Source organism: Lemur catta, chromosome 1, assembly GCF_020740605.2.
Source record: "Lemur catta isolate mLemCat1 chromosome 1, mLemCat1.pri, whole genome shotgun sequence".
Classification (NCBI taxonomy): Eukaryota; Metazoa; Chordata; class Mammalia; order Primates; family Lemuridae; genus Lemur; species Lemur catta.
The window spans coordinates 3,696,059-3,722,094 of NC_059128.1; the positions used below are offsets into that span (position 1 = coordinate 3,696,059).

At 41.8% G+C, this 26,036-nt stretch overlaps 1 protein-coding gene across 6 annotated transcripts in view; it reads right to left on the bottom strand.

The window, feature by feature from the left end:
• Positions 1-26,036, bottom strand: part of PPP2R5C (protein phosphatase 2 regulatory subunit B'gamma) — a 139,306-nt gene that overhangs the window by 35,214 nt on the left and 78,056 nt on the right. For 5 of the 6 annotated variants that reach the window (XM_045529020.1, XM_045529173.1, XM_045529232.1 and 2 more), the window contains 4 exons: positions 22,281-22,480; positions 2,240-2,350; positions 1,097-1,189; positions 880-1,010 (listed from right to left, as the gene is read on the bottom strand). In XM_045529020.1, the coding sequence (XP_045384976.1) occupies positions 880-1,010; positions 1,097-1,189; positions 2,240-2,350; positions 22,281-22,480 (535 nt within the window). Of the gene's footprint in view, positions 1-879; positions 1,011-1,096; positions 1,190-2,239; positions 2,351-4,299; positions 4,396-22,280; positions 22,481-26,036 lie in introns of those variants that run through there. The other variant, XM_045529391.1, reaches the window with a different exon arrangement.

A 26,036-nucleotide genomic window follows, 5' to 3' on the forward strand; every position in this document is an offset into this window, starting at 1 on the left:
GAATAAACTGCTCATTTAGTAAGTTTTCCAGGGACAGAGAAGAAAAACACGAACTGTTTCCTCTATTAACATTTACTTGATGACACCACGAGCTGGGGCATGTGACAAATCGGCCTGCATGGTGGCTGCCCTCGTGGGAGACCAGATGCATGTGCCTAGTCAGGTGGGCTCCCTGGTGGAGGGACATTTTGGGAAGCCTGGGAGGCTGAGACAAGGGCTGGTGGAAAAGGGCACCCAGGCAGAGGGAATACCAGCTGCACAGCCCTGGTCTGGCAGGGACCTGGGGCCAAGCAGAGCTAGACTAGGAAGAGGGTGGCCTCAGGGCGGCTACAGGCCGCTGCGATCACTCACTGGGGTCCCAAGGCCCAGAGGTGGGCTCGATGTCGGAAGCTGTCCTCCCCGACCTGCTGCTTCCAGCAGGGTTCCCTTCCCCTGGTGCACAGGGGAGTCTCAGAACCTCTAATCTAGGCTCACAGATCTGGTGTTTCCTAAAAACTAATTGCATCACTCCTCACCCTTCCTGCTCTCCCTAAGATTCCATGGGGAAGAATGCAGTAGTGCACAGATGCAGGTTGGCTTGGACAGAATCAATTCATCCGTATTTCTGGGTGACTGGACATCTCAGCAGAAGCTGAAATGGGAAGTGTGTGTGGTGAGGCACCAGGGGTGCAGGGGAGCAGGTGGGGGGCAGGGCAGGAAGGGAGTGGGGACAAGTCCAGCCGCACACGGGGTCCACCTGCACACAAGAACAGGCTGCTTGAGAGCCAGCTCCCTGGGCCTCAGTCCCCTGTCAAAGGAAGTGCCAGGCCAGGAGGGGGATCAAGCGTGGGAATGGACATCACCGTGCACAAAGAAAATGTCAGCCACATACGGACTTACCTATAAAATATATTATTTATCTGTTTTCTGATGTATGCTCTCAAGCCTAAGAACTTCCCATAGATTCTGTGAAGGGTGGTTTTAAGAAAATCTCTCTCCCGAGGATCTTCACTGTCAAAGAGCTCTAAAAGCTTCAAGGAGAAAAAGACACTTAGTGACTTGGTGTTACCGCTCTGTAGGTTAGGGCTTCTGTAGTTTCAACTGAGTTGTACCTTACCTGCAATACAAATTTCTGATCAATATATTTCTTCGCTATATTAGGCTGGAAATCTGGAGACTCTAAAAATCTTAAGAAAAATTCATAAACAAGCTAGGAGGAAAAAAACAACAATGAGTCAATAACACGGTATTTTACTAAATGGATATTAAAATACACTATGAGTTGGATCTTTATTTGGCTGGGAATATTAGCCTTTAACAAAAGTCACACATCTACAGAATCAGTGCTAAATTACATGGCTTAATTTAATTATAACTGGTGATGGTAATTATCTTATTTAGTCACAACCACAGACCCTTAAATGACATTTAAAGAAAATGATTTCCATGGCCGATGTCACCAACACTTAAACTACACTGCCCAGAGACCACAGGGCATAGCTGTCACAAGCCAGGCCACGACCAAACTCCAGGGTGGGATTTATAGCCTGTCAACTGTAAGCATCCTGTAGTGCTGGGGCAGAGCCAAGGGGACAGCAGCTCTGGGACCGTGAGGGGAGATGGTCCTTCCCACTCTGAGTGTACTGGGTCAGGCAGCGTGGCCTGCTGTCAGGAGTCCCATGTGGAGCCCTGACGCTGTGAGTGGGGACCATGAGGATACTGAGCCACCTGCCTTCCCGTCGGCTCTCGGTTTAGTCCCACTCTGCACAGCCCAGCCCTCTCATCAGCACCTCTGGCAGGTGCTCTGCTCACTCTGGCCTCAGACCTCCTCACCAAACACCTTCCACCTTACAAATGCGCTGCAGAAAGGCAGCCATCAGCACGGGAGCTGGGGCGCCTGGTGGGCACACGTTAAATCTGAGTACTGAAAACCGGGAAAATGTCTGCCTGAGTCCTATAGGCCCGAATTCAGCAGCTATCAACAAAGCGGTCATTTCCATCGAGCACATACTGACAATTCTACAGCTTTGTCATTCGTGTAAAGTGGCCAAACACATATACAAGTTAGCTTTTCTCTGTTCTCTTGAAATATTTTCCTTGTATTTACAGGTTTGCAAGGACTATGGCACTGAAGATGAGAGGTCTACCTGCCACCAGCTGAAGTGAGACCTCTGGCCAGAGCAACTGCTCCACGAACCCCGGGAACACCCCAACTTGCAGCTCGTGCCCTCTGACCCTGTGCTCTCCCAGAGCCCAGTACCTGTAGATGAGGCCACGCTGCTTCTAACGTTGGTTCGTCCTCCTCTGGGTCAAATTCTGCTCCCGTAGGATTGGAGGAAGGTGGTAATGTTCGAAACATATTAACTGCAAACTAAAATTCACATGTTCTATAATTACAATCAGGACATTTGAAATATTTGCAGAGTAAATTTTAAAAAGTCTTAAGTAATTCTAAGGATAGCTGCTTCCAATTCTCAAAACACAGCAGGAGCGTGGGTCCCCAAAGAGAGTCTGCATCACAACTTTAGCAGGAGATAGAGTACCTTGGACAGGTGACCACCAAAGTTGTTTTGACTCTTAACTGTCAAACTTTAAAAGATAACCAACACCAACAAATGCTGATGGCATGGCAAGGACTTCTGAGGTCTTATATCCACTGAGTGTAAAAGCAATGAGAATGTTCCAAGTGATGGTAAGAAAAGGGTGAGATGAGAAAAGCAGAGATCATGCAACTGAAAATGGCGAGAAAACAGCACGTGCCTCATGGCCCAGAGATGACCCATGTGAGAATGGGCCTGAGATCCTCTGTAATCAGCAATGATGAGAAAAGCAAGAGTCAAGATGGCGCAACTTTTGCGTGGGTGGCTAGGATCATTTCCAGGGAAGGGCTGCTCAGCACGGAGAGAACCATCGGAAGATGGCCTAGCTGTGTGTCCAGGCACTGTGGCTACGTTTCTCCCTCTCTGTTTGGATTTGCACTGTATATACTGATAGATCAATGACATAAACCTAAAAGTTTAGTTTTTCCATATCAGCAATTTATAACCTGTTTTTCTTTTGTACCAGGTCTAAATTTGATCAGTTACCTTATGAAATCTTTGAAGCCATCATATGCCAGTTACAGAACTGGGCTCTGGTGAACAGCTTACCACAAAAGCCCCTGCCCCACCACTCTAAAAGCAAAAGATCAAAACATCTGACATGAAAGATTAAATCCGACACCACCACAACAATGAGAAGATATCTACAGAGTCCAGGGAAACCCTGGCCATTCAGATATCCAGTCTTGTAAAGACCAAGCTAATACTCAGTGTTACCCCTTTTGTTCCTTTCTTTACTGTTATTGATGCTGAATTCCAACGCTTAACATCATTGTTATGAAGCCATCAGCTACAAAAGCTCTGAGCACCAAACGTTTACACTCTGCACTGTCTGAGAAAGGGCCTGATGCAAAGAGCAACTGCAATGGATGCAGACGGACAGGAGGGGAAGGATGCAAAGGGGCTGAAAATCCAGAAACAATTAATGAAACAAAAGTTCTTAGTAAAAATATGAATAATGTTCCTAAGACATAATGAGAAAGAAAAAAATTTAGAATCTAAAACCCCAAGTGTCAACCTGGCTCTCATTGGTGTATAATCTCTGGAATTTTTGCTCTCTGGGGCTCAATCCTCTCCACTGGTGTGTTCAGGGCCCTGTAAGAGGCCTCTCAAACAACAGGTGGTTCCCGGGTGGATGGCCCTTCCTCAGTCGCTGGCACTCGGAACAGACAGGGGACCAGAGCAGTGAGGAGACTGTTCCTGGCAGCCTGATCCCAAAGCCCACAGATGAGAACACAAGATGCTAAAGGCCCAACCACTAAGGAAAGGCCACACACAGTGGCTTGGAGTGGGACACCATTTCCTCCCAGAGCTTGCAGACAGGGAACAGAACTGGCCCTGTCATAGCCAGCCACCACCCTGTGCTCTCCATACCTTCCAAGGGATGAAAGCATGGGGGCAGGAAAGTTGGAAATGTCTTCAGCCTTTATGGGGAATGTAACATTCATGAACTGGGGTTTCCTATTTTCTCCCCCAAAGCCAAATTATCGGGGCCGGGGGCAGTTTCCAGCTAGGGTCACCTTCAAGAAAGATGGTTTTGGTGGGTGAGAGCCACAGGCTCCACTTGGTACCAACGGGAGCAGAGTGCAGCGTAGGGAGGCAGAGCCCGGGCACGGACTCTGGGTGGCAGAGGTGTCTGTGAGTACAGGCCACATCTGGTAGGAGACTTTCAGGAGAAGCCTGTGACATCAGAGGGCTCAGGAACTGTGGTACAGCATACCTGGAAGGAAGCCACAGGTCACTGCCGCTGAGGTTCCTGGGGCTGCATGTCAGGGACACAGAGGCCAGAGCTGGAGCCGTGGGGCCACCTAGGAAACTGCCAGAGAAGGGGCCAGCTCACCCAGAGAGGAGGCTGGAGGTTTGGGAGAAAGGGAGATGGCTGCCGCCGGGAAAGGATCTTCAGTGAAGCTGAACACTGTCCAAAAGGCACAGACATACCATGGAAGAAGAGGCTGCCCCACCGCAGAGGCCACAGGTAACACCACGGCAGACACACAGGCAGTGCCCCTCCCTCTGCTCTGGGGTTTTTTTTTTTTGAGACAGAGTCTTACTCTGTCGCCCAGGCTAGACTGTCATAGTGTCAGCCTAGCTCACAGCAACCTCAAACTACTAGGCTCAAGTGATCCTCCTGCCTCAGCCTCCCAAGTAGTTGGGACTACAGGTGCCACCACACCTGGCTAATTTTTTCTATTTTTAGTAGGGATAGGGACTCGCTCTTGCTCAGGCTGGTCTTGAACTCCCGAGCTCAAGCGATCCTCCCGCCTCGGCCTCCCAGAGTACTAGGATTACAGGTGTGAGCCATCGTGCCCGGCCTTGCTCTGGGTTCTGCTCAAAGCCTGAGAGCAAGGCAGGCAAGAGGTGCTCAGAGCCATCCCTGCTTCCCCTCCCTTCTCACTTCAAGTCCCTCACTGGCCAGGTGCCTTCAGGGAGAGGTGCAGATGCCTCTCGGAGAGAGCCTGAGGTTAAAGCTTTAAACCAGATTGGGCTTCTATAATACAGATGATTAAAAAGTTAAGCAGTTTTGTCGAAGATGTATTTAGGGGGTGCAAGGTGTGATTTCACAGATCATGGTTAAAGGCAATAGCTGAAAAAAATACAATGTACCCTCAGCGTGATGGCTAGTCTCATGTGCCAACGTAGTGAGGCTACAGCATCCAGCTGTTCAGTCCAACTCTGATATGAGTGCTCCGCAAAGGTATCTTGTAGATGGGGTTAACATCGATTATGAACTGACTTTAAGTAAAGATTACCCTCGATAACACAGGTGGGCCTCATTCAATCAGCTGAAAGGCCTGCGGATTCCCTGAGGAAGAGGAGCTTCCGCCCCTGCACTACTGCGCCGGCACTGGCCGAGTCTCCCACCTGCTGCCTGTCCTGTGGAGCCAAGACTTGTGCAGTTGGACCCACAATTGCATAAGGCAATGCCTTGAAATCCCAAATCCCCCTTCTGCTGTTTCTCCGGAAGAATCCTGACTGATACACCCAGTTGGCTGAGATTTCTTAATGCACTGGTTCTTTCCACTTGCAGTGAAGTTAGAGACTACGGTTTCAGGTTGCAGCCCCACTGCACAGGGCTGAGCAGCCTGGGCCCATGAGCTACAGACATCGTGAACACCTGCACGTTCACTGACTCCTACGTGCCACGGCAGGAGCTTGAAAGGTGACTTCTGCCACCTTGCTCTAAATGAAAAGTCCTCTTTTTTCAGGATCTGTTAGGGACTGTGTCTCCCCCTAAGTTTGTATGTTGAAGTCTTAACACCCAGTGTGGCTTTGTTTGGAGATGGGACCTCAAAGGAAGTAATTAAAGTTAAATGAAGTCAGAAGGGCGGAGCCCTGTTACCACAGGATTAGCGTCCTTAGAGAGACACCAGAGCCAGCGCGCTCTCTCTGTGCACATGCTCAGAGGAAAGCCCACGTGAGGACAAAGCTGCCATCTGCAAGCCACGAAGAGAGCCCTCGTTGGGAACCAAACCTGCTTGAACCTTGGCCTTAGACTTTCCAGCCTCCAGAACTGAGAGAAAATAAATGTCTGTGGTTAGGCCTCTCAGTATGTGGTATTCTGTTACGCCAGCCTGAGGAGACTAAGATGATATCCTTGACCGATGACTGGCTTAGATCCAGGAAGTTTCTTTATTGGCCAACTTTAACCAATTATAAGTTATTTCTTACATGTAAGAAAAAAATCTTGCACTTATAACTTTACCTACATTTCTTACCACATTACATTATAATAATTTAGTGCTCATCTCTAGAAGAGGTTAAATATACTAAAAACTAATATTTGGGAAAAAAGACAATGAGAAGGCAAACAATCTGACACCTCAAATTATTCTTCGTTTCTAACCTGGCCAGTATTTCTTAGCCAAAAGCTTCAGGGGCCAAATTAGGGGCAGGAGCCACAGGTACAGAACTGCGCAGTGCTGATGTCAGTGCGCAAATGTCAGCTCTGTGCTACCTGGATGTGTGGGGTCCGGTGTGAGGAAGCCACAGAAGATCATCTCTGTCCACATCATGCCATGAACACCAAAGGGAGTTTGAGGTCTAAAAGTCTTAGGTCTCATTTGGATCACACAGATTCATCATAATCATAATAATCTCTTAGCTGAAACAGCAGTCCCGAGCACACACACTGAGGCACAGACACGGAGACAAGAATCACGTTATAAGGAGAGAGGTGGCATGGCATAGTGGGAGCAGAGTCACACCACATCCTCCTTCTCCTCTTCTTTTTTTAAGAGATGGGGTCTCACTGTGTTGCCCAGGCTGCCCTTGAACTCCTAGCCTCACGTGATAATCCCACCTCAGCCTCCTGAGTAGTTGGGACTACAGGTGTGCCACTGTGCCTGGTTCCCCTACGACTTCTTCTTACCTAGAAGCAGGACCTTATACTGAAAAGCCTACCTGAGTCTTGATTTTTCTCATCTGTTGACAAGAGTAAATCCTTTTTTAGCACTGGGCTGCTGTGAGGATCACATAAAATGCACATAAAAGCACTTGCATAAACAGTAACCATTACCCAGCATCTCCCACGTTTGTGACGGTTTCTCTGACCTCCTCAGGATGATGACGGCATGCACAAAAGCGTGTACATATGTGTGCATGTGATTCACGCAGCCCCATCTGTGCCAGGGGCTGACTCTGTGTAACACTAGGAAACACCTGCTTTTACAGCTTTCTTGACATTTCCACTTCCAGTACTTCAATCAGCCCTGCAGATGTTCTCCAAATTGCTAAATTTATTGAATTAAATGCAAACCAAATGGTCTGAGAAGCAACTTTACAGAAAATTCTTACAATTCAGCAAGATCATGCAGCCTTTCTATACCTGTATTATTCATTACTAATGGGCGAAGTAATAAAATATTTATGCTGTGACATAACTGCAGCACAGCGTAACATATAAAGATTTTAAAGATATGAAGGGATACGCTCCAAAAAAGAACACTGATAATCTATTAATAATTTTGAAGCCAACAGGAAAGAAAGGTTTGATCATTCACAGTCTCTGTTTGAAACCAGAGGGGCTATTCTACTATTACTAATTACATCAGTTTTATTCATGTGAACAGGATTTATAACAGGTGGATCCACCGAAGGCCAAATTATGTTACTGCAGAACACTCTTCCTCCTATGATAGAAATATTAGGTTCTAGCATTTCTGGAAAGGGTGAGGCAAGTCCTTCCACATTATTTTATTTTAAATATAAAATTATCATTTGTTTGCAAATGATATATCTGGAAAACAAACAGAGGCAATAGACCATCACAGCTAGGCCACCAGATGAAAAAAACAAAAATAAAAAACTAACAGCAATGACATCTCCATCAAAAATAAGCAACCAAAAAATATAACAGATAGGAAGACTGCACATATACAGGCACAAAACCCATCAAGTGCCCAGGAATTAAATAACAGCCTAGTTATAAGGCCTTAGTGGAGAAAGCACAAACTTCTAACAAAGGGCACCAAACACCTGAACTAGTGGAGGAAACGTGCATTCTCCAGTGTGGGATGACATCATTTACAAAGATGTAACTTCACAGAGCAATTTATACACTGAATGCAATCTTAAACATAAACGTAACTGAAGTTTTGATGAACTCAATGAACTTAATTTAACATTTAGGTGGAATAGTAAAAATCCTAGTAGCAATCTTAGAAGGAAAAACTGTTCCCTTCCTCATTTGTAAAGTGAGTTCAAGTAGCTTTCATGTTACCAGAACTCAGCTGTCATCCCGGGCAATTTAAACCTGCATTTTGCATACCGCTGAATCCCAGCACCTACCACAGTGCCTGGCACCTAGTAGGTCCTTGGATACTTGCTGAGATCTTCTGGGAAAAGCACATATCAGTCACTTTATTAACTGTAACACCATATAATTATCTGAAAACTGTGAAAACTGTCTGATTAAACTTTTAGGTCTCAGCTGGAATGTAATTACCGTCCTAATTGGGTCCCAAATTTTAAGCTCTTCTACAATGTTGTACATTTTCTTTGGAGTATTTATCTCAAATATAACTAGGTGGTTGGGGAATTCTTGGTTTAATGTCTTCCTCCACACCCCAGGACCCATCACGCTGCCTGGCACAGAACGAGCACCCAGCAAGTATGTGCAGTGAGAGCAGAGCCTTCTTTTCCACAAACCTCTGCATTGCCGCTTTCTTCACGGCAAAGGCTGCTTTTAAAGAATGCAATTTTGCCTCCGAACAGATGCCAGAATGTGAGACTTAAGAAAAGAACTACATTTAAAATTCTTATTTTGAATAATTTGCTATTTTTACAATAAAGTATGTTCTTAAATAACTGTTTAAGATATCATGAAATAAAAGCCTATGAATATGGAATACTTAACAAAGGAAATTTAGTCTCAACTTTTCAAACAATGCATGTTTTAATTTTTATGACTATTTCACAACTAAATGTACAATACCACTTTACTTCAGATAAGCATAAAAATATAATGGTCATTTATAATGCGTATGAGTTTATTTTTTAATTTTTGTTTCTGAGTTTAAGAAAATTTATTTATATGTGACAAGCAATAATTTTTAATACTTACAACTCAATTCAATTAGTGTCATACAAAGATAACATTGTATTTGGCAGTTTTTTTTATTTTCTCTGGGCCAGTTTATTTTTATTTTTTTATTTTTATTTTTTTTTGAGACAGAGTGTCGCTGTGTTGCCTGGGCTAGAGTGAGTGCCGTGGCATCAGCCTAGCTCACAGCAACCTCAAACTCCTGGGCTTAAGCGATCGTACTGCCTCAGCCTCCCCAGGAGCTGGGACTACAGGCATGCGCCACCATGCCGGGCTAATTTTTTCTATATATATATTTTAGTTGACCAGATAATTTCTTTCTATTTTTAGTAGAGACGGGGGGTCTTGCTCTTGCTGAGGCTGGTCTTGAACTCCTGACCTTGAGTGATCCACCCACCTCGGCCTCCCAGAGTGCTAGGATTACAGGCGTGAGCCACCAGCCCTGCCTGGGCCAGTTTATTTTATATGGATTCTGAAAAATGTGTTCCCCATATTTTATTATGAAAATTTCAATGCACAAAAGTCAAAAGAATATTATAGGGAATAGCTAGGGAGGCAGTATAGCACAGAACACAAAAAGACTAGCTATCACCTAGATTTTACCATTAACGTTCTAATATATTTGCTTTATCAGATATTCTAATTTTTCTGCAGTAAAGTATGAAAAAATTTAGGAATGCTGTAGAATAGTAAAACAATATACTCTGCATCTCACATGATATAAATACACTGAGAAGGGAAGTTTCAGAGTGAAAGCACTTACTGCTTCCCAGTCATGTATGTATAAACAACCATTTTCATGCCTTGTCCCCTAACTGCCAACTGATGTAGAAAATTACAGCATTATAAATTATGCAAATTATCTGTGATCACTACATTTTTTATAATCATTGCTGGATCACCTGTGTGGATGGAGTGAAATGTTTATTCAGTATCTATCATGAATGAAGCAGAGGCTTATGCTTCTAAACAAGATGGATACCAGAAATAGGGTTTACCCTATTGCCTGAAACAACTGAAAACCTGGACAAAAATATATGTAATTATGGTCTTCAAGACACTGGATTCCAGGCAATGAAGGATAACGAGAAATGGGAACAAATGAGGTGAACCCTACATGCCCCAGCTTGCTGCCTTGATAGATTTCCAGGTTGCAGTGCAGAGAGAAAGAACTTGAGTGGAGCTCAGCAGTCAAAGGTGGTTAGAATTTGCAAGGCAGAGTCCCACAGAGAGAGAGCTCCACACAGGGAGAACTCCAGAGATTTGTAGAGGTCCCTCCCAATATTTGTGAGAGAAAACTATTAGAGGTTGGGTAAAGAACTACCCTGAAAGGATTAGCAGTAGTTGCTCAGGGCTGGGAACAGTGACTTGTTTCCACTAACCAGACTAGAAAAATTCATAATTCATGGGGCAGTGGATTCATAATCAGAAAAATGTAATCTCTGTAGTGGGGAATAATTAGCCCTGGAATTAATATGACTTTAGTCCTGCCTAAAATATTTTAAAAGACAAGAACTAAAAGGATGAAACTGTTTCCAAGTAACTTAATTGCAGCCCCAAAGAATTCTCAAGAATATTAGTAGAAACATGTAACTCAACAAGGCAAAATTCACAATGTCAGACATCCAATTAAAAATTACCAGACATGCAAAGAAGCAGGAAAATATGATTTATAATAAGAAAAAAAACAATCATTTGAACTGACGTGGAACCAAGATACATGTTAGAATTAACAATCGAGGATATTAAAACGGTATTCTATCTATGTGTCCAAAAAGTTAGGTGGAGACATGGAAGATATTAAAAAAAGACACAAATCAAACCACTAGAGATGACAAAAACAATATCTGACCCAAAGGTCTCCACTTGCTTAAAGTAAACCTGATTACTTACTTAAAAAAGAAAAACCAGGCTGGGTGCAGTGGTTCACACCTGTAATCCTAGCACTCTGGGAGGCCGAGGTGGGTGGATCACTCAAGGTCAGGAGTTCGAGACTAGCCTGAGCAAGAGTGAGTCCCCATCTCTACTAAAAATAGAAAGAAATGATTTGGACAGCTAAAAATATATAGAAAAAATTAGCCGGGCATGGTGGTGCATGCCTGTAGTTCCAGTTACCCGGGAGGCTGAGGCAGAAGCATCACTTAAGCCCAGGAGTTTGAGGTTGCTGTGAGCTAGGGTGATGCCATGGCACTCACTCTAGCCCGGGCAACAGAGTGAGACCCTGTCTCAAAAAACAAAAAAAAAAAAAAAAAAGAAAAGAAAAGAAAAACCAATGTGTGAAGTGAAAAATTTACTGGATGGGAATTAACAACAGTGGAGACACAGCAGAAAATATTAGTGAACTTGAAGACAGCAAAGAAAACTATCCAAATGAAACAGAGGGGGAACAAAAAAGAATGAGAGCTCCAGTGAGCTGTGGGATAACTCTAAGAAGCCTAATACAGTAATTGGGGTCCCTAAAGGACAGGAGATAAGGGAGGAGATAAAAAACAATATTTGAAAAGATAATGGCTAACCTGTTTTTCCAATTTGATAAAAACTATAAACAAACTCTAAACACAAGGAAAATGAAAGAAACTGTACCATGGCATATAATCAATGGCTTAAAAAGAGAAATGAAAGAGAAAATCTTGAAAGCACCCATAGGGGAAAAAAGGTACATTATGCCCAAAGGAACAAAGAAAAGAGTGACAGCACATTTCTCATCAGAAACAATGCAAGCAAGACAACAGGCAAGTAAAATTTTTATTTATTCATTTAATTTTTTTTTTTTTTTGAGCTAGGGTCTTGTTCTGTGTCCCAGGCTGGAGTGCAGTGGCGTGATCATAGTTTACTGTACCCTCGAACTCCTGGGTGTGACCCTCCTACTTCAGTGTGCACCATCACACTCAGCTAATTTTTAAATTTTTGTAGAGACAAGGTCTTGCCATGTTGCCTAGGCTGGTCTCAAACTCCTGGCCTCGAGCAATCCTCTCACTTTGGCCTCCCAAAGTGCTGGCATTACAGGTGTGAGCCACTGTGCCTGAATTTTAAAAATTTTAAAGGATAAAAAACTGTTGAGGTGGATTCTATACTCAGCAAGCTTATCTTTCAAAACTGAAGGCAAAAGGAAAATTTTTCAGACATACAAAAGCTGAAATAATTATCAGTAGACCTGCACTACAAGAAATATTAAAGACAGTCCTGTAATCATAAAGTGTTCAATTGATCCAAAAGAAAGCAGAAAAAAAGGAAGGGTAAACAAAAAACTGTTGGGACAAACAGACAAAATGTACTGCAAGGTAGCAGATTTAAACCTAACTATATCAATAATCACATTGAAAGTAAATGGTTTGAAGACCCTAATCAAAAGACAGACTGTCTGAATGAAAGAGCAAGATCCACCTATAAGCTGCCTAAAATAAACCTACTTTAAGTATAAAGGTACAAATTGGTTAAAAATAAAAGGAAGGAAAAGACATACGTGCTAACACTAGTAGAGCTGGAGTGGCTATATTAATATCAGCCAAAGTAGATTTCAGAGCAAATAATGTTACCAAGAATAAGGAGAGTCATTTTATAATGATAAAACAGTCAACTCAACAAGAAGATACTAAATACTTATGCACTGAATAATATGAAGCAAAACCTGATAGAACTGTAAGAAAAAAAGGCAATAAACAATTACAAATAGAAAATAAACAGCCCTATTTATAATGTCACCAAAAAATAAAATACTAATTTTTGAGTCTTAAAAATATGTATAGCAACTGGGCATGGTGGCTCACACCTACAATCCCAGCACTTCGGGAGGCCGAGGCAGGAGGATTGCTTGAGGCCAGGAATTTGAGACCAGCCTGGGCAACATAGTGATACTCTATCTCTATAAAAAATTTAAAAAATTAGATGGGTGTGGTGGTATGCAGCTGTACTCCCAGCTACTCGAGAGGCTGAAGTGGGAGGATGGCTTGAGCCCAGGGGTTCAAGGTTGCAGTGAGCTATGATGACATATACACTCTAGCCTGGGCAACAGAGGGAGATCCTGTTTCAAAAAAACAAAACAAATATCTATAGCATCTGTTTGCTGACAACTACGAAAAAAGGAAGACCAAAATAAGGAGACAGTTCATGGTTTATATTATTAAAATGTCAATGCACTCCAAATCTACATATTTAACCCAACTGCATCAAAACCCCTTAAGAATATTTTGTAGATGATTACAAGCTGAATTTAAAATTTACATGGGAAGATAAAATAACTAGAATAGCCAAAACAATTTTGAAAAAGAACAAGGTTGGAAGATACACACAATATGATCTTGAAATTTACTATAAAGTAACAGTAATGAAGAAAGTATGGGACTGGCAGCCACAGAGATCCATAGATAAATGCAACAGAATAAAAGCCTATAAACAGACTCACAAAACTGGTCAATTTGTATTATTATTATTGTAGAGATGGGGTACTGCTGTGTTGCCCAGACTGGTCCTCAAACTCCTGGCCTTCCTAAGTGCTATGATTACAGGTGTGAGACACCATGCCCAGTCAAAACTGATCAATTAAATTTGGACAAAGGCACAAAAGCAGTTCAATGGAGATTGGTCAGTCTATTTAACAAATAGTTTTCAACAAATAGAACACACAGACATCCAGATGCCAAAAATGGAACCTCAAGTCAAAATGGATCATAGACCTAAACATAAAATGTAAAACTATGGGCCGGGCGCGGTGGCTCATGCCTGTAATCCTAGCATTCTGGGAGGCCGAGGTGGGCAGATCGCTCGAGGTCAGGAGTTCAAGACCAGCCTAAGCAAGAGCGAGACCCTGTCTCTACTAAAAAAATAGAAAGAAATTATCTGGCCAACTAAAATATATATAGAAACAATTAGCCGGGCATGGTGGCGCATGCCTGTAGTCCCAGCTACTCGGGAGGCTGAGGCAGTAGGATCGCTTAAGCCCAGGAGTTTGAGGTTGCTGTGAGCTAGGCTGACGCCATGGCACTCACTCTAGCCAGGGCAACAAATCAACACTCTGTCTCAAAAAAAAAAAAAAAAAAGTAAAACTATGAAGAAAATATAAAAATCTTTGTGAGCTTGGGTTAGGCAAAGACTTCTTAGATATGACACCAAAAGCACCACTGATAAAAGAAACAAAGGCTGGGTATAGTGGCTCACGCCTGTAATTCTAGTACTTTGGGAGGCTGAGGCAGGAGGACTACTTGAGGCCAGGAGTTCTCGATCATCCTGAGCAAGAGCAAGATGCTGTCTCTACAAGAAATAGAAAAATTAGCCAGGTGTAGTGGTGCATGCCTGTAGTCCCAGCTACTTGGGAAGCTGAGGCAGGAGGGTTGCTCGCGCCCAGGAGTTTGGGGTTACAGTGAACTATGATGACTCTAGCCTGGGCAACAGAGTGAGACTCCGTCTCAAAAAAAAAAAAAAAAAAAGAAAAACATAAATTGGACTTCAGCTAAATTAAAAACTTGTGCTCTATAAAAGACACTGTCAGGAAATAAAAACACAAGCTACAGACTGAGAGAAAATATTTGCAAATCATGTATCCAGCAAAGAATCTGTATCCAGATATAGTAAAGTCTCCAAACTCAATTAAAAAACCCCTCTTAATTAAACAATGGGCAAAAGATATGAATAGACACTTCACCAAGGAAGACATACAAACGACAAGCACAGAAAAAGAATGCTTAGCATCATTAGTCATTAGGGAAATGCAAATTAAAACCAAAATGGCATAAAAGGACTGACAACACTAAATGTTGTCAAGGATGTGGAGCAACCAGAACTCTTCATACACTGCTGGTGGGAGTGCAAAAATGCCGCAGCCACTTTGGAAAACAGTTTGGCAGCTTCTTAGAAAGTTAAACATGCACATACCGTAAGATCTAGTAATGCCATTCTTATGTTTACCCAAGTTAAATAGAAGACTATGTCCAAAACTTGTATATGAATATTTATAGGTGCTTTATTGCCCCAAACTGGAGACAGCCCAAGTATCCCTCAACTAGGAAATGGATAAAACTGTGGTACCTCTGCATAATGAGATGACACTGAACAATAGTAACAAACTATTGATACATGCAACAACATGGATGAGTCTCAAACACCCTATGCTAAGTGAAAGTAGCCAGACTCAAAGGCTACATATTGTCTGAATCTGCTTATATGACATTCTGGAAAAGACACAATGATGGGCTAGAGAACAGATGAGTGCCAGCCAGAGACAGAGAGTAAGGGGAAAGCTCTGACTATACAGGTGGGACATAAAGCCATATTTTGGGAGGATAAAGAAACTGTTCCATATCTTGATTGTAGTGGGGGTTACGTGACTATATGCATTTATCAACTCTCCGAGGAATGCAAATAAGCATGCATTTCTTTTACAATTTAACAACATCAAAGGAAAATCTTCTCAAAATATAAGAACAAATCTCTAAAAAATGGCTTACTGATATTTAAAGTAGAAAAATCATTCTCTGGGTTTCATAAAGTGCTTTATTTTTTAACCTACCTGTAGCTTGTCATCGATGTCAGTTCTCTGACCTATGTTATTGTAACTTTGGCAAAAGTACTAAGCAAAAAGGGGAACATATGATTTAAATCTTCACTTGAAATAAATTTGTAGACTATTTGAAATTCCATTGGTTAACATACTATCCTGTTTAATTCAAAACATTCTTTCCTCTCCCATTTCCAAACTATCATCGCCCTTACAACAAGTAATGCTTTCCAGAACATGCTGTAAATATCAGACATAAAAATGGAAGAAGGAAAGTGTCCAATATCAGCCCTTAAGTGAAGCACAAGACAACCATCCTGGGGATCTGGGGTTTGAAACCTTCCCCAAGGACCCAGACAAGAGATCCTAAGAAAAAGTCTCACACTGATAAAACCGGCAAGTCAATGTCTAATCATTTACAGATGGTACAGACTAAAATAATGTGATGAACTCATTTTCCTTGGAAACCCTACATGAGCCCTGATAAGACCAGTACTACTATTACATACAGATAGTTTGGGGTTCTTTTTGTTTTTAGAAAGAAAAATATACTTTATTCATTTTTGATGACGTCAAATGTGGTATATGATCATTATTAAAATTTTCAAAAATTTCAATGAATCAGTCTATGGTGTGAATGATACTGTAGAGTTGTGTAACTGTACTGTGTATGGTATTTAACAACTTAATCTCTCTTCAAGTTTGATATTATTTCTATGAATTTATTTATATGTTATAAACACAAAACATTTCAGACCATGTATTTTTAATCCTCTAATCACTATTTAAACTAATCTAACCAACTCTCTATGGAGTAGTTCCACAGCATGATAACCTTCTAAATAACCAAGCAGAGATGTTAAGTAATCTCAAGGTATCCAGAGTCAGGAGCAAGAATCAGAAGTAAGACCTATCCTGATCTGAAGGAAGGAGGACGCATTTAGGCATCCACCGGGTAAACGTTCTAAAAAAGCTTGGATGCTGTCCTTTCTGGCCCACTTCTGAGGGCACTGAGAGGAGAAGCTAGAGGATACTTGAATGACAACTTTGTCATGGGGGCTATCCAGCTTCCATGTGCTTCCTCTTTCACGCTAACTGCTCTGCAAGGCAGAAGACATTACAGCCATCTGTCTACTGCACTAATCGAAGCTTGCAGAGCCAAGCCATTTGCCTAGAGTAACACAATCGGTAGATGGAAAGTTGGTATAGACACGACTGTTTCCTCTGCCCAGAAGAGTACATCCTCCCTCTTCTCTTAGGGCATTCTTTCTCCCCAACACCACATGGCTTCATGGGCACAAGACCCAGTCTGGGCCACAGTCATAGTACCCCACCTCCCTAGCTATGGTAATGGGCTCAGGGATGGGCAAGTGACACATTGGCATCACGCATTCTGGCAAGAGCCAGCAAGGGCCACTCTTTCCTCTGTGGCTGGACGCCACCATCATAGAGAGATGCCTGGGAGAAGGATGGTTGCACAGAAAGAGCAGGGCACATGGCACAAGAAGAGAGAAGCTATCCCTGTAAGTGTGGGGAGTGAGCCTGTGAGTTACCCCAGTGCCTGTCCGATTTACTTCCCCATGAGTGTCAACAATAGTGAATTGGGTGTCTGCCACTCGTAACCCAAAGCACTCTGAATAATGGATAAGATTCAAACCCAGGACTGACTTACACCAAGGCCCATGCTCTTTTCCTCGAATCAACACTCCTCTTGCCAAAGTCTGAAACCTGGGTCTTGGCTCCTCTCCCCAGATACCTCAATCAAATCTACCACCAAATCTCGTTTGTACCTTCTTACCGTCTCTTGCCTTTGCCTATTTCTCTCGCCCTCACAGCCACTTGGCTCATTCCACTACTGCTCCCCTGAAATGCTCCAGCAGCCACCAAACCAGTCCCTTCACACCTCCATTTTTTCTTTTTCTTTTCTTTTTTTTTAAGACAGTCTCCCTCTGTCGCCCCAGCTGGAGTGCAGTGGTGTCATCATAGCTCACTGCGGCCTCCAACTCCTGGGCTCAAGTGACCCTCCTGCCTCAGCCCCCTGTGTAGCTAGGACCACACCTCGCTAATTTTTCTATTTTTTGTAGAGACAGGGTTGCACTGTTGCTCAGGCTGGTCTTGAACTTCTGACCTCAAGCGATACTCCTGCCTCAGCCTCCCAGAGTGCTAGGATTATAGGCGTGAGAGCCACCACGCCAGGCCAGATAATTGATTTTGCTATCACTATTCTTCTATTAGAAAAATGTCCATGCCCGAGAAACAGACTAACTGGATAATTTAATTTAAAAAAGTTGGTTGGTTGTATTTAAAACATGTCTGAAATATTTTATATAATTTAGGCCTGAGAAACTAAATGCCATGAGTTATCTCCCCTGAGATAACTCCTTTTTACCTTCATCTCTCTTAAGCTTTTTTTTTTTTTATCTAGAAAAGAAAAGGGTCAGGCTAGATGATCTGTAAGGTTCTGTTAAATTCGAGGCCAAAAGTCTATGATGTGTAAAAATAAACAGCACATGTGAAAAGATGCTCAACATAATTAGTTGTCAGGGAAATGCAATCAAAACCACAGTGAGATATACTTCACACCTGCTAGAATGGCTATAATAAAAATGACAAATAATAACAAGTGTTGAAAACATGAAGAAATTAGAACCTCCATACACAGCCGACAGGAATGTAAGATGGATCGTACAGCCACTTGAAAACAGTCTGGCACTTCTTCAAAATATTAAAATTGCCATCTGACCCAGCAACTCTACTCCTGTATATATACCCAAGAGAAATGAAAATATACGTCCACACAGACACTTGTATGTGAATGTTCACAGCAGCATTATTCTTAACAGCCAAAAAATGGAAATAACCCAATGTCCATCAATAGATGAATGGATAAATAAAATGTAGTATATAAGAAAGAATGAAATACTGATACAGGCTACAACATGGATGAACCTTGAAAACATTATGCTAAGTCAAAGAAGCAAGACCAGAGAAGACTACATATTATATAATTCCATTTACGTGAAATCTCCAGAATAGGCAAATCTATGGAGACAGAAAGTATATCAGTGGTTGCTTAGGGTTTTGGGGGAGGGGTGCAGGGCAAGGGTAATGGTGTAGGGAAGAATGACAGTGACACTGTCTTAAAGGAGTTATGAAAGTGTTCTAAAATTAGATGCGATAATGGTTGCACAATTCAAATAGGTGAATTGTAAGGTATGTGAGTAATATCTCAAGAAATCTGTTAAAAACCATACAGCAGTCGAGTCAAATAGGCAATATACTTAAACGTAGCGGCGTTAGTAGTACAACATCTGTAGAGCTTTGGATTCTTCAAAGTAAGTGTAAATTAATGTCTCTAAGAATACTATGGCCAAATTACACACAATCCCCCACCCCCCCAAAGAAACAAACAAAAGAACAGGCAATACTTCAAGCAGGACAACCAAGTGCTGCTTACAGGGTGAGCCTACCAGGGGGCTTGGAGCTGCAGAGCTTCTCACCAGAATGGAACAAGGCCCCGGGCTTTTCTGCCTGTCACACCAGGTCCAGGCACTGCTTGCCACAGAGGTCTTCTACTGGTTGCCTGAATTCCCTATACTCTACATCTGAGAAGGTCACAAACCATGGCCAAGTACCACCCCCACCACATACTCCCTTTCTTCTTTCATGGTACCTTTCATCAATGCCCTCTGACTCTAAAACAAAACAAAAATAAAACAAAAATTCCAGTCTGTTTCTATCCTCTATTCTTCCCCCAAAACTCCAGACAAATAAGGGACAGGGAAAGGCAATGTTCTCTTCTGCACTTAAATCAGAGTGGAAAGGAGAGAGTGACTGTCCTTTGCTCTCTCAGTGGCTACAGAGAAGCATCTCATGGGCACATATTTTCATGGGACAACCTAACTCATCACACAGAAGTTTTCTCTCTGCACTTTTCTGCCCACATGGGCACAGTCTTGCAACTCCATCTACTTAGCCTGGATTACTTTTCTGTATAGTATTACCAGAAGCTAAAATGGTGTATTATTGGTTGCTTAATTTTATGCTTGTCTCCCACGTGAAAATGAAAGCTTTAGGAGTGAGAAATCTTGTTCATTATTCTTATTTCCTCACCTAAAAAAGTTCTTGGCCTGTAGTGGATGCTCAGTGAGTATCTGTTAAATGCTTGAGAGAACACTGCAACAATTTGAGGTCTGGCCTGATGTTCAGGAATGGGAAACAAAGTTAAGACAGCAGGAGGAGAATCTAATTAGGAAACAGTTATAACAGAGAGGAGAAGTAATGCTTATTTAATCTAAAAAAAAAATTGTCAAGGGCTTTTAAGTACCCTAAGTGGTGCTGGTGAAGCACATTGCTACTGTGAAATATAATGAGACGAGTCGAGCAGTTGGGAGCACACTTGGTTCAAGGGTGGGCACTTGACCCAAACCAGGCCAGCTGAAGCCTCCTCGTTCTTTGAAGACTCTTCCCTCTCAGGTTAAAGAGTGGGAATCAGAGACTGCTGGCAGCCAAGACTCCTTAAAAATAAAAAAACCCTTCCAAGGCTGGGCGTGGTGGCTCACGCCTGTAATCCTAGCACTCTGGGAGGCCGAGGCGGGTGGATCGTTTGAGCTCTGGAGTTCGAGACCAGCCTGAGCAAGAGCCAGACCCCGTCGCTACTAAAAATAGAAAGAAATTATCTGGCCAACTAAAAATATACAGAAAAAATTAGCCGGGCATGGTGGTGCATGCCTGTAGTCCCAGCTACCTGGAAGGCTGAGGCAGTAGGATTGCTTGAGTCCAGGAGTTTGAGGTTGCTGTGAGCTAGGCTGACACCATGACATTCCAGCCCGGGCAAAAGAGTGAGACTCTGTCTCAAAACAACAACAACAACAACAACAAAACCTTCCATACATGTAAATTTAATACATAATAAATTTATATGCTTATAAATTTTATACCAAGAAATAAATTTAACTTAAAAAGAAAATAAAATTAACAAATAAAGAAGTATTTTTAAATCAAGGGGGGAATGGAATTCAATACATGATATAGAGATAAAACATTTTTCAACAATTTTAGAAGACAATTTAAAAAAAATGAAGTTCTAGTCCCAACCTATACCACGAAAAAAAAGTTTCAAGAGGATTATAAAACGTAATGTGAAGAACAAGATTATCAAAGCACTAGAATATATTAGAGACTTTTCTTTATGATTCTGGGGCTGGGGTGGCCTTCCAAAGTAATTGAGAGCTGAAATTAAGGAAAGAAAAAAAGATATTCCCCAAGTATCCTTAGTCTGAATAGGTAAGGTTTTAGGGTATTTACTTTCTGCTCAGGTAATACATGTAACTATCCAGGCACAAGTCTGGGGAGATTAGCCCACATGGCCCTCATTGTCACAGTGGCCACACTGATAAATTCTGGTCTTCAAGAGTTAACAACAATAAATTAAAACAATCAAATTGATTTCAACTTCTGAAACAGGGGACTGAACTACAAAAAAGAACATTACTTTCATCTTCTTTTTCCAAAGCAAACACACTAAAATAAGAAATAAAGTATCTTATGTCAACAAGTTTAGTCAATTCTGAAATACATAGCTTTGGAAAAAACAATCAGTAACTTAAGAAACAGTTCAATGACAATCTGGATTTAAAATGTTATATTAAACAATGACTCCCAATAAATGAGGTGTACTACTTTCAAAGGCAGATAAAATATCAACAATTCAAAAAAAAAAAAAACTCAACAGAAGACTGGAGTTCGGTGTCAAACAGTAAGAGTTTTGGAAACAGCATTGCATGAAACGTTTCCAGATGGTGCTGACTGGGGTCACAACGAGATACAGTAAGAACAGCTGCAAATGACCTGGGACTAGGCTGTAAAGTATGAGACTTCAGAGGGCTCAGATTTGGGTGGGGGCTGAACAAAACAAACTGCAGGATGACAGGCTGTCTCAGCCAATCAGGACATACTGTCCTGACACCAGCACTGACAGACAGAGGGCACTTCAGCCAATTAGCATGGACTGTTCTGATATCAGCTTGGTCCCATCAATATTTTAACTCCAGACTACCATTAGAATTTTTCTGAACATATAGGGACAAAATGTTTACTTCTAAACTGTATAAGGGCACTATTATATTAATGTTTAATATGTTACAAAAAGAAGTTTAAAGAGGATAAAATAAATACAAGTTCTAACATTTTTACCACATAGGGTAGTTGTGAGGATTAAATGAGTTAATAAATATAAAGCACTTAGACTGGTCTCCAGATGGCAACTGAGTTCCCTTACTATTATCCATCACTGTAATCCAGATGATTACAAAGGAAATTTTCATTCTTCAGGGTATAAGTACAGATTTTGGAACAGAAGGATGTTGATACTGGGTAGTTTTGGGTTAGGCTCAGGTGTCTCAGCTTGTCCTAAGACTATCAGAGACCTGTTTGTCAACAGTGTTGGAACTTGTTAGTTAAACTGTAATCACTAAACGCTGGGTGTGGTGGCACACAACTGTAATCCCAGCACGGTGGGAGGCCAAGGCGGGAGGATCACTGGAGCCAGGAGTTTGAGGTTGCAGTGAGCTAGGACTGCACCACTGCACTACAGCCTGGTCAAACGATCAAGACCCTATCACAGAAACAAAACAAAATAAACAAACAAACAACAACTGTAATGACTTACCATATGGACTACTTCTGGGTAAATAGGCTCTGTGATCACATTCCGATTATGGGTGATATATTCTACCATTTCACTTAAAGCAGCTCGTTTTACTTCCTTCCACTTTAGGTCACTTAGTGGATCGGAAACAAAGTCAAAGAGGACACAACACTGACGTAATTTCTGGATAAAAAGCTTCTCTTGATCAGCAGGAGGAACATCTGAAAAGCAGGAAGCAAAGTATATTGATTGCAAAAATGCTTAATCCAAAGTTACTGTGAAACACTTTTAAGCTTTATTCTATTTTTATTTTGAATTAATAGAGATTCAAGAAAAAAGAGATAGGGTTGGGTGAATAGAGGTTAAAGATTATTTGAAGAAAATGAAAAGAAAAAAATAGCTGCTTGGATCATATGTTTAATATGATGAAGTTTCTATGCTCTTTAACTCTTTCGAACCACATTGCAAGTACTGTTCAAAATAAATTCCCTCTAGCAAATGCTGAGCACCAACAATCACATACCAGGCACTGTGCTGGGCAATGGAACAAGAGGCAGACAATGAGGCCCCAGGCTGGGGTTAGGGGCATGGGCACATTTGCACCATGTGATAAACACAGAAGGTAGGTATACAGTCCAAGGTAAAAATGACCAGAGGGAAGGATACTTCCTTTTGGCTCTAGACTTATAACGGGGAAAGGGCACAGTGGTCGTCCGCTCTGGTCAGCTGACAAGCACTGAGTAACTGGCATTAGTCTGAAGATCATCATAACTAACTGTTCCTTGCAAACGTTCAAAAAGAGTCACCATGTTAGTGTTTGACAAAGCACATTTCCTTCCGTTCTTGTTCATAGCCAACACATATCACACATGATGACTAATGATGTTAATGATGATAGTCATTTAGAAACAGCAATGATAACAATGACTATTATTTAGTGAGTACTTACCTGGGCCAGATATCATCCTAAAAATTTATAAATATCAACACCTCCCCCCCCCCATTTAGTCTTTATAATAACAACAGAAATAAAGAAACAGGTTTAGATAATCACAGCAGGGCTGGCAATGATGAGACTGAACTCAAAGCTCTGTATGACTGCCCAGTATTCTGGGAAGTTTGGAAAACCTTTATCTGCCTGTATGAACTTGACAGCCTTCTTGGCTGAAGATGAGATCAGTGGTGATACTAATGAATGGGATTTATTGATAATACTGAAATGTGTTGAAGATTTGCAAAATGTCTTAGGAGATTTGCAAAACTCAGTGAGCCAGTATTTCCCAAATGACTGACAAACGGTGTTATAATACCATTCAAGGGCAAAAGAGCCATTCAAAGTGCAAGGTGGACCACTGGATTTTCATGGAATAAAATGTATAGAAAGCTCTCACTAATAGGGTTTCAGAGGCCACATTGCACATTTCTTTAAGAAACTATCCACTTATTAAGTTTTGGTGAAATAGCAAAGCAAATGTCCACAACTGTCTGAAAAGACTGTTATAATACTCCTCCCTTTCCCAACCATGTCTTCCTGCACTTCAACCACAGCAACATATGGCAACAGACCAAATGCAGAGCAGACAAGAGAGTCCAATGATCTCCCATTAAGCTGGACATTACAGAGATCTATAAAAACATAAAACAACGCCACTCTTTTTGCTAAATTTGTTTTGGAAAATATGGCTATTTTCATAAAAATCTGTTATTTCTATTAACATGTAACAGGTTATTATATTGTAATGAATTTAATAAACACACGTTTAAAAATTTTCTGTGGTTTAAGTTTGAATACAGTCAATATCGATAGTTGTACTCACATCAACAGAAGCTCTCTGGGGTCCTACGTAATTGCTAGGAGTGGTAGGGGTCCCAAGACTTGCTGCCCACGCCAGCCTCACTCCAGAGAGTGGCTGGGTGGCCCCTGGGATTTCCTTTCATTCCGCTCCTGCTGTCTCTGTGCTCCTCTAGTCCTTTCCTAGCCCTACTAATTGTCAACTTCCTGCTTAGGTTTCATCTTCAAGGCCTCTCTTGACTTCCTAGTTCGGTAAGATTCATCACTCTGAGCAAGTCATCTAGCACTTCCCGTTGCTGTAAACAGTTAGCTATCTGCTTAGTATTTCTTACTCCCCCAACTAGATGCTTTTGGAAGGAACGTACCACGTGATTATATCTTTTAGTTCTCTGTGTCCCCTAAGGCCCAACATCAAGCCTTGCAAGTAGCAGGCACACAGACACTGCTCTCTGAATTAACCCATTTCACGGGACACTCTGGTTTCCTGATTTCCTACACTGCACGCAGAGATAAGCAGCACACAAGCAGGGTGATGGGAGTAAGTTTACTGCTTATAGGATACTTAAGAGACCATGAGAGCAAAACTTTGATTCCTAAACACTCTGAGTACCCAGTGACTGTTCAATCATTTGAGACGAGCAACCTCGACTCAGGCTTTTCCAAAGAAAAGGTTAATTCTCTGAATTACCTTCTTGCTTGCCTTCAATTCTCATCAATTCTACACCTTTGTTCATCCTCTAATTTGCCAGGATTACCTTAAACGAGGCTCTTATCTGTAGTCATAACCTGTATATTTGGAACTGTCTAGCATTCTCACACTCTTGACATTACGGAGAACTAAGAGCCACCCTGACACCCCTAATTCAAGACCTACTCATAGCTTGGCTTCTAAGAAGTGGCCAGTTAAGTCCTTTAAGAACATGTCTCACTAACAGAATTCTCCTAACAGAACATGAATTCTCCTAACAGCAGTATCAAGCTGGTACTGTTATACTCATCTGGAGGTGAGGACACAAACACTGAGAGTTCAAACAGCTTGTCTGAGGCCGAGGTGCTATTTAGCGGCAGAGTACAGATATGACAGTAAAATACACCTTGTTTAGGGAACTGAAACTCAAAGGGATGTTGGGATCATTCAGGATGGAGTCAAATAAGTCTCACACACCTGAAAATGCCCTGAAGGCATCATCACTTTTTAAACACAGGGCAATGACTGATATTCAGAATAAAGACCATGTTGTCATCAAAACACAAAAACAAATCTATTACAATTTAGAAGGAAGAGCAGAGTAAAACATTGTTTTTCAGAAAATTTCTATCCAAAATGCTTCTAAAAGGCAAGCAAATCTCAACTATCTGGAATTATATCAATTCTTCCAGGGTTCCAAACAGTTAAGGTGTTACTATACTATTTTTGTTTATAGTCTATAGATAGGTTTGTGACTATAATCTCATGAGCTCTTTTTTGAAGAATCTCATCTGGGGCTAGGTGCAGTGGCTCATGCCTATAATCCCAGCACTTTGGGAGGCCAAGGCTGGAGGATTGCTTGAGCCCAGGAGCTGAAGACCAGCCTGGGTAACACAGAGAGACCCCATCTCTATAAAAATAATTTTTTAAAAAATTAGCCAGGTCTGGTGGGATGTGTCTGTAGTCCCAGCTATTTCGGAGCCTGAGGGTGGAAGAATTGATTTAACCCTGGATTTCGAGGTTACAGTGAGCTATGACGCTGCCACGGCACTCTGGCCTAGGTGACACCGCCTCTTAAAAAAAAAAAAATCTCATTTGGCTATTTTTACAATTTTACCATTTTTTTTTAAAGATAAATTCTTTTTTTTTTTTTTTTTGAGATAGAGTCTCCCTCTGTTGCCCAGGCTAGAGTACAGTGGCATCATCATAGCTCACTACAACCTCCAATTCCTGGGCTTGAGTGATCCTCCTGCCTCAACCTCCTGAGTAGCTGAGACTACAGGTGTGTGCCACCATG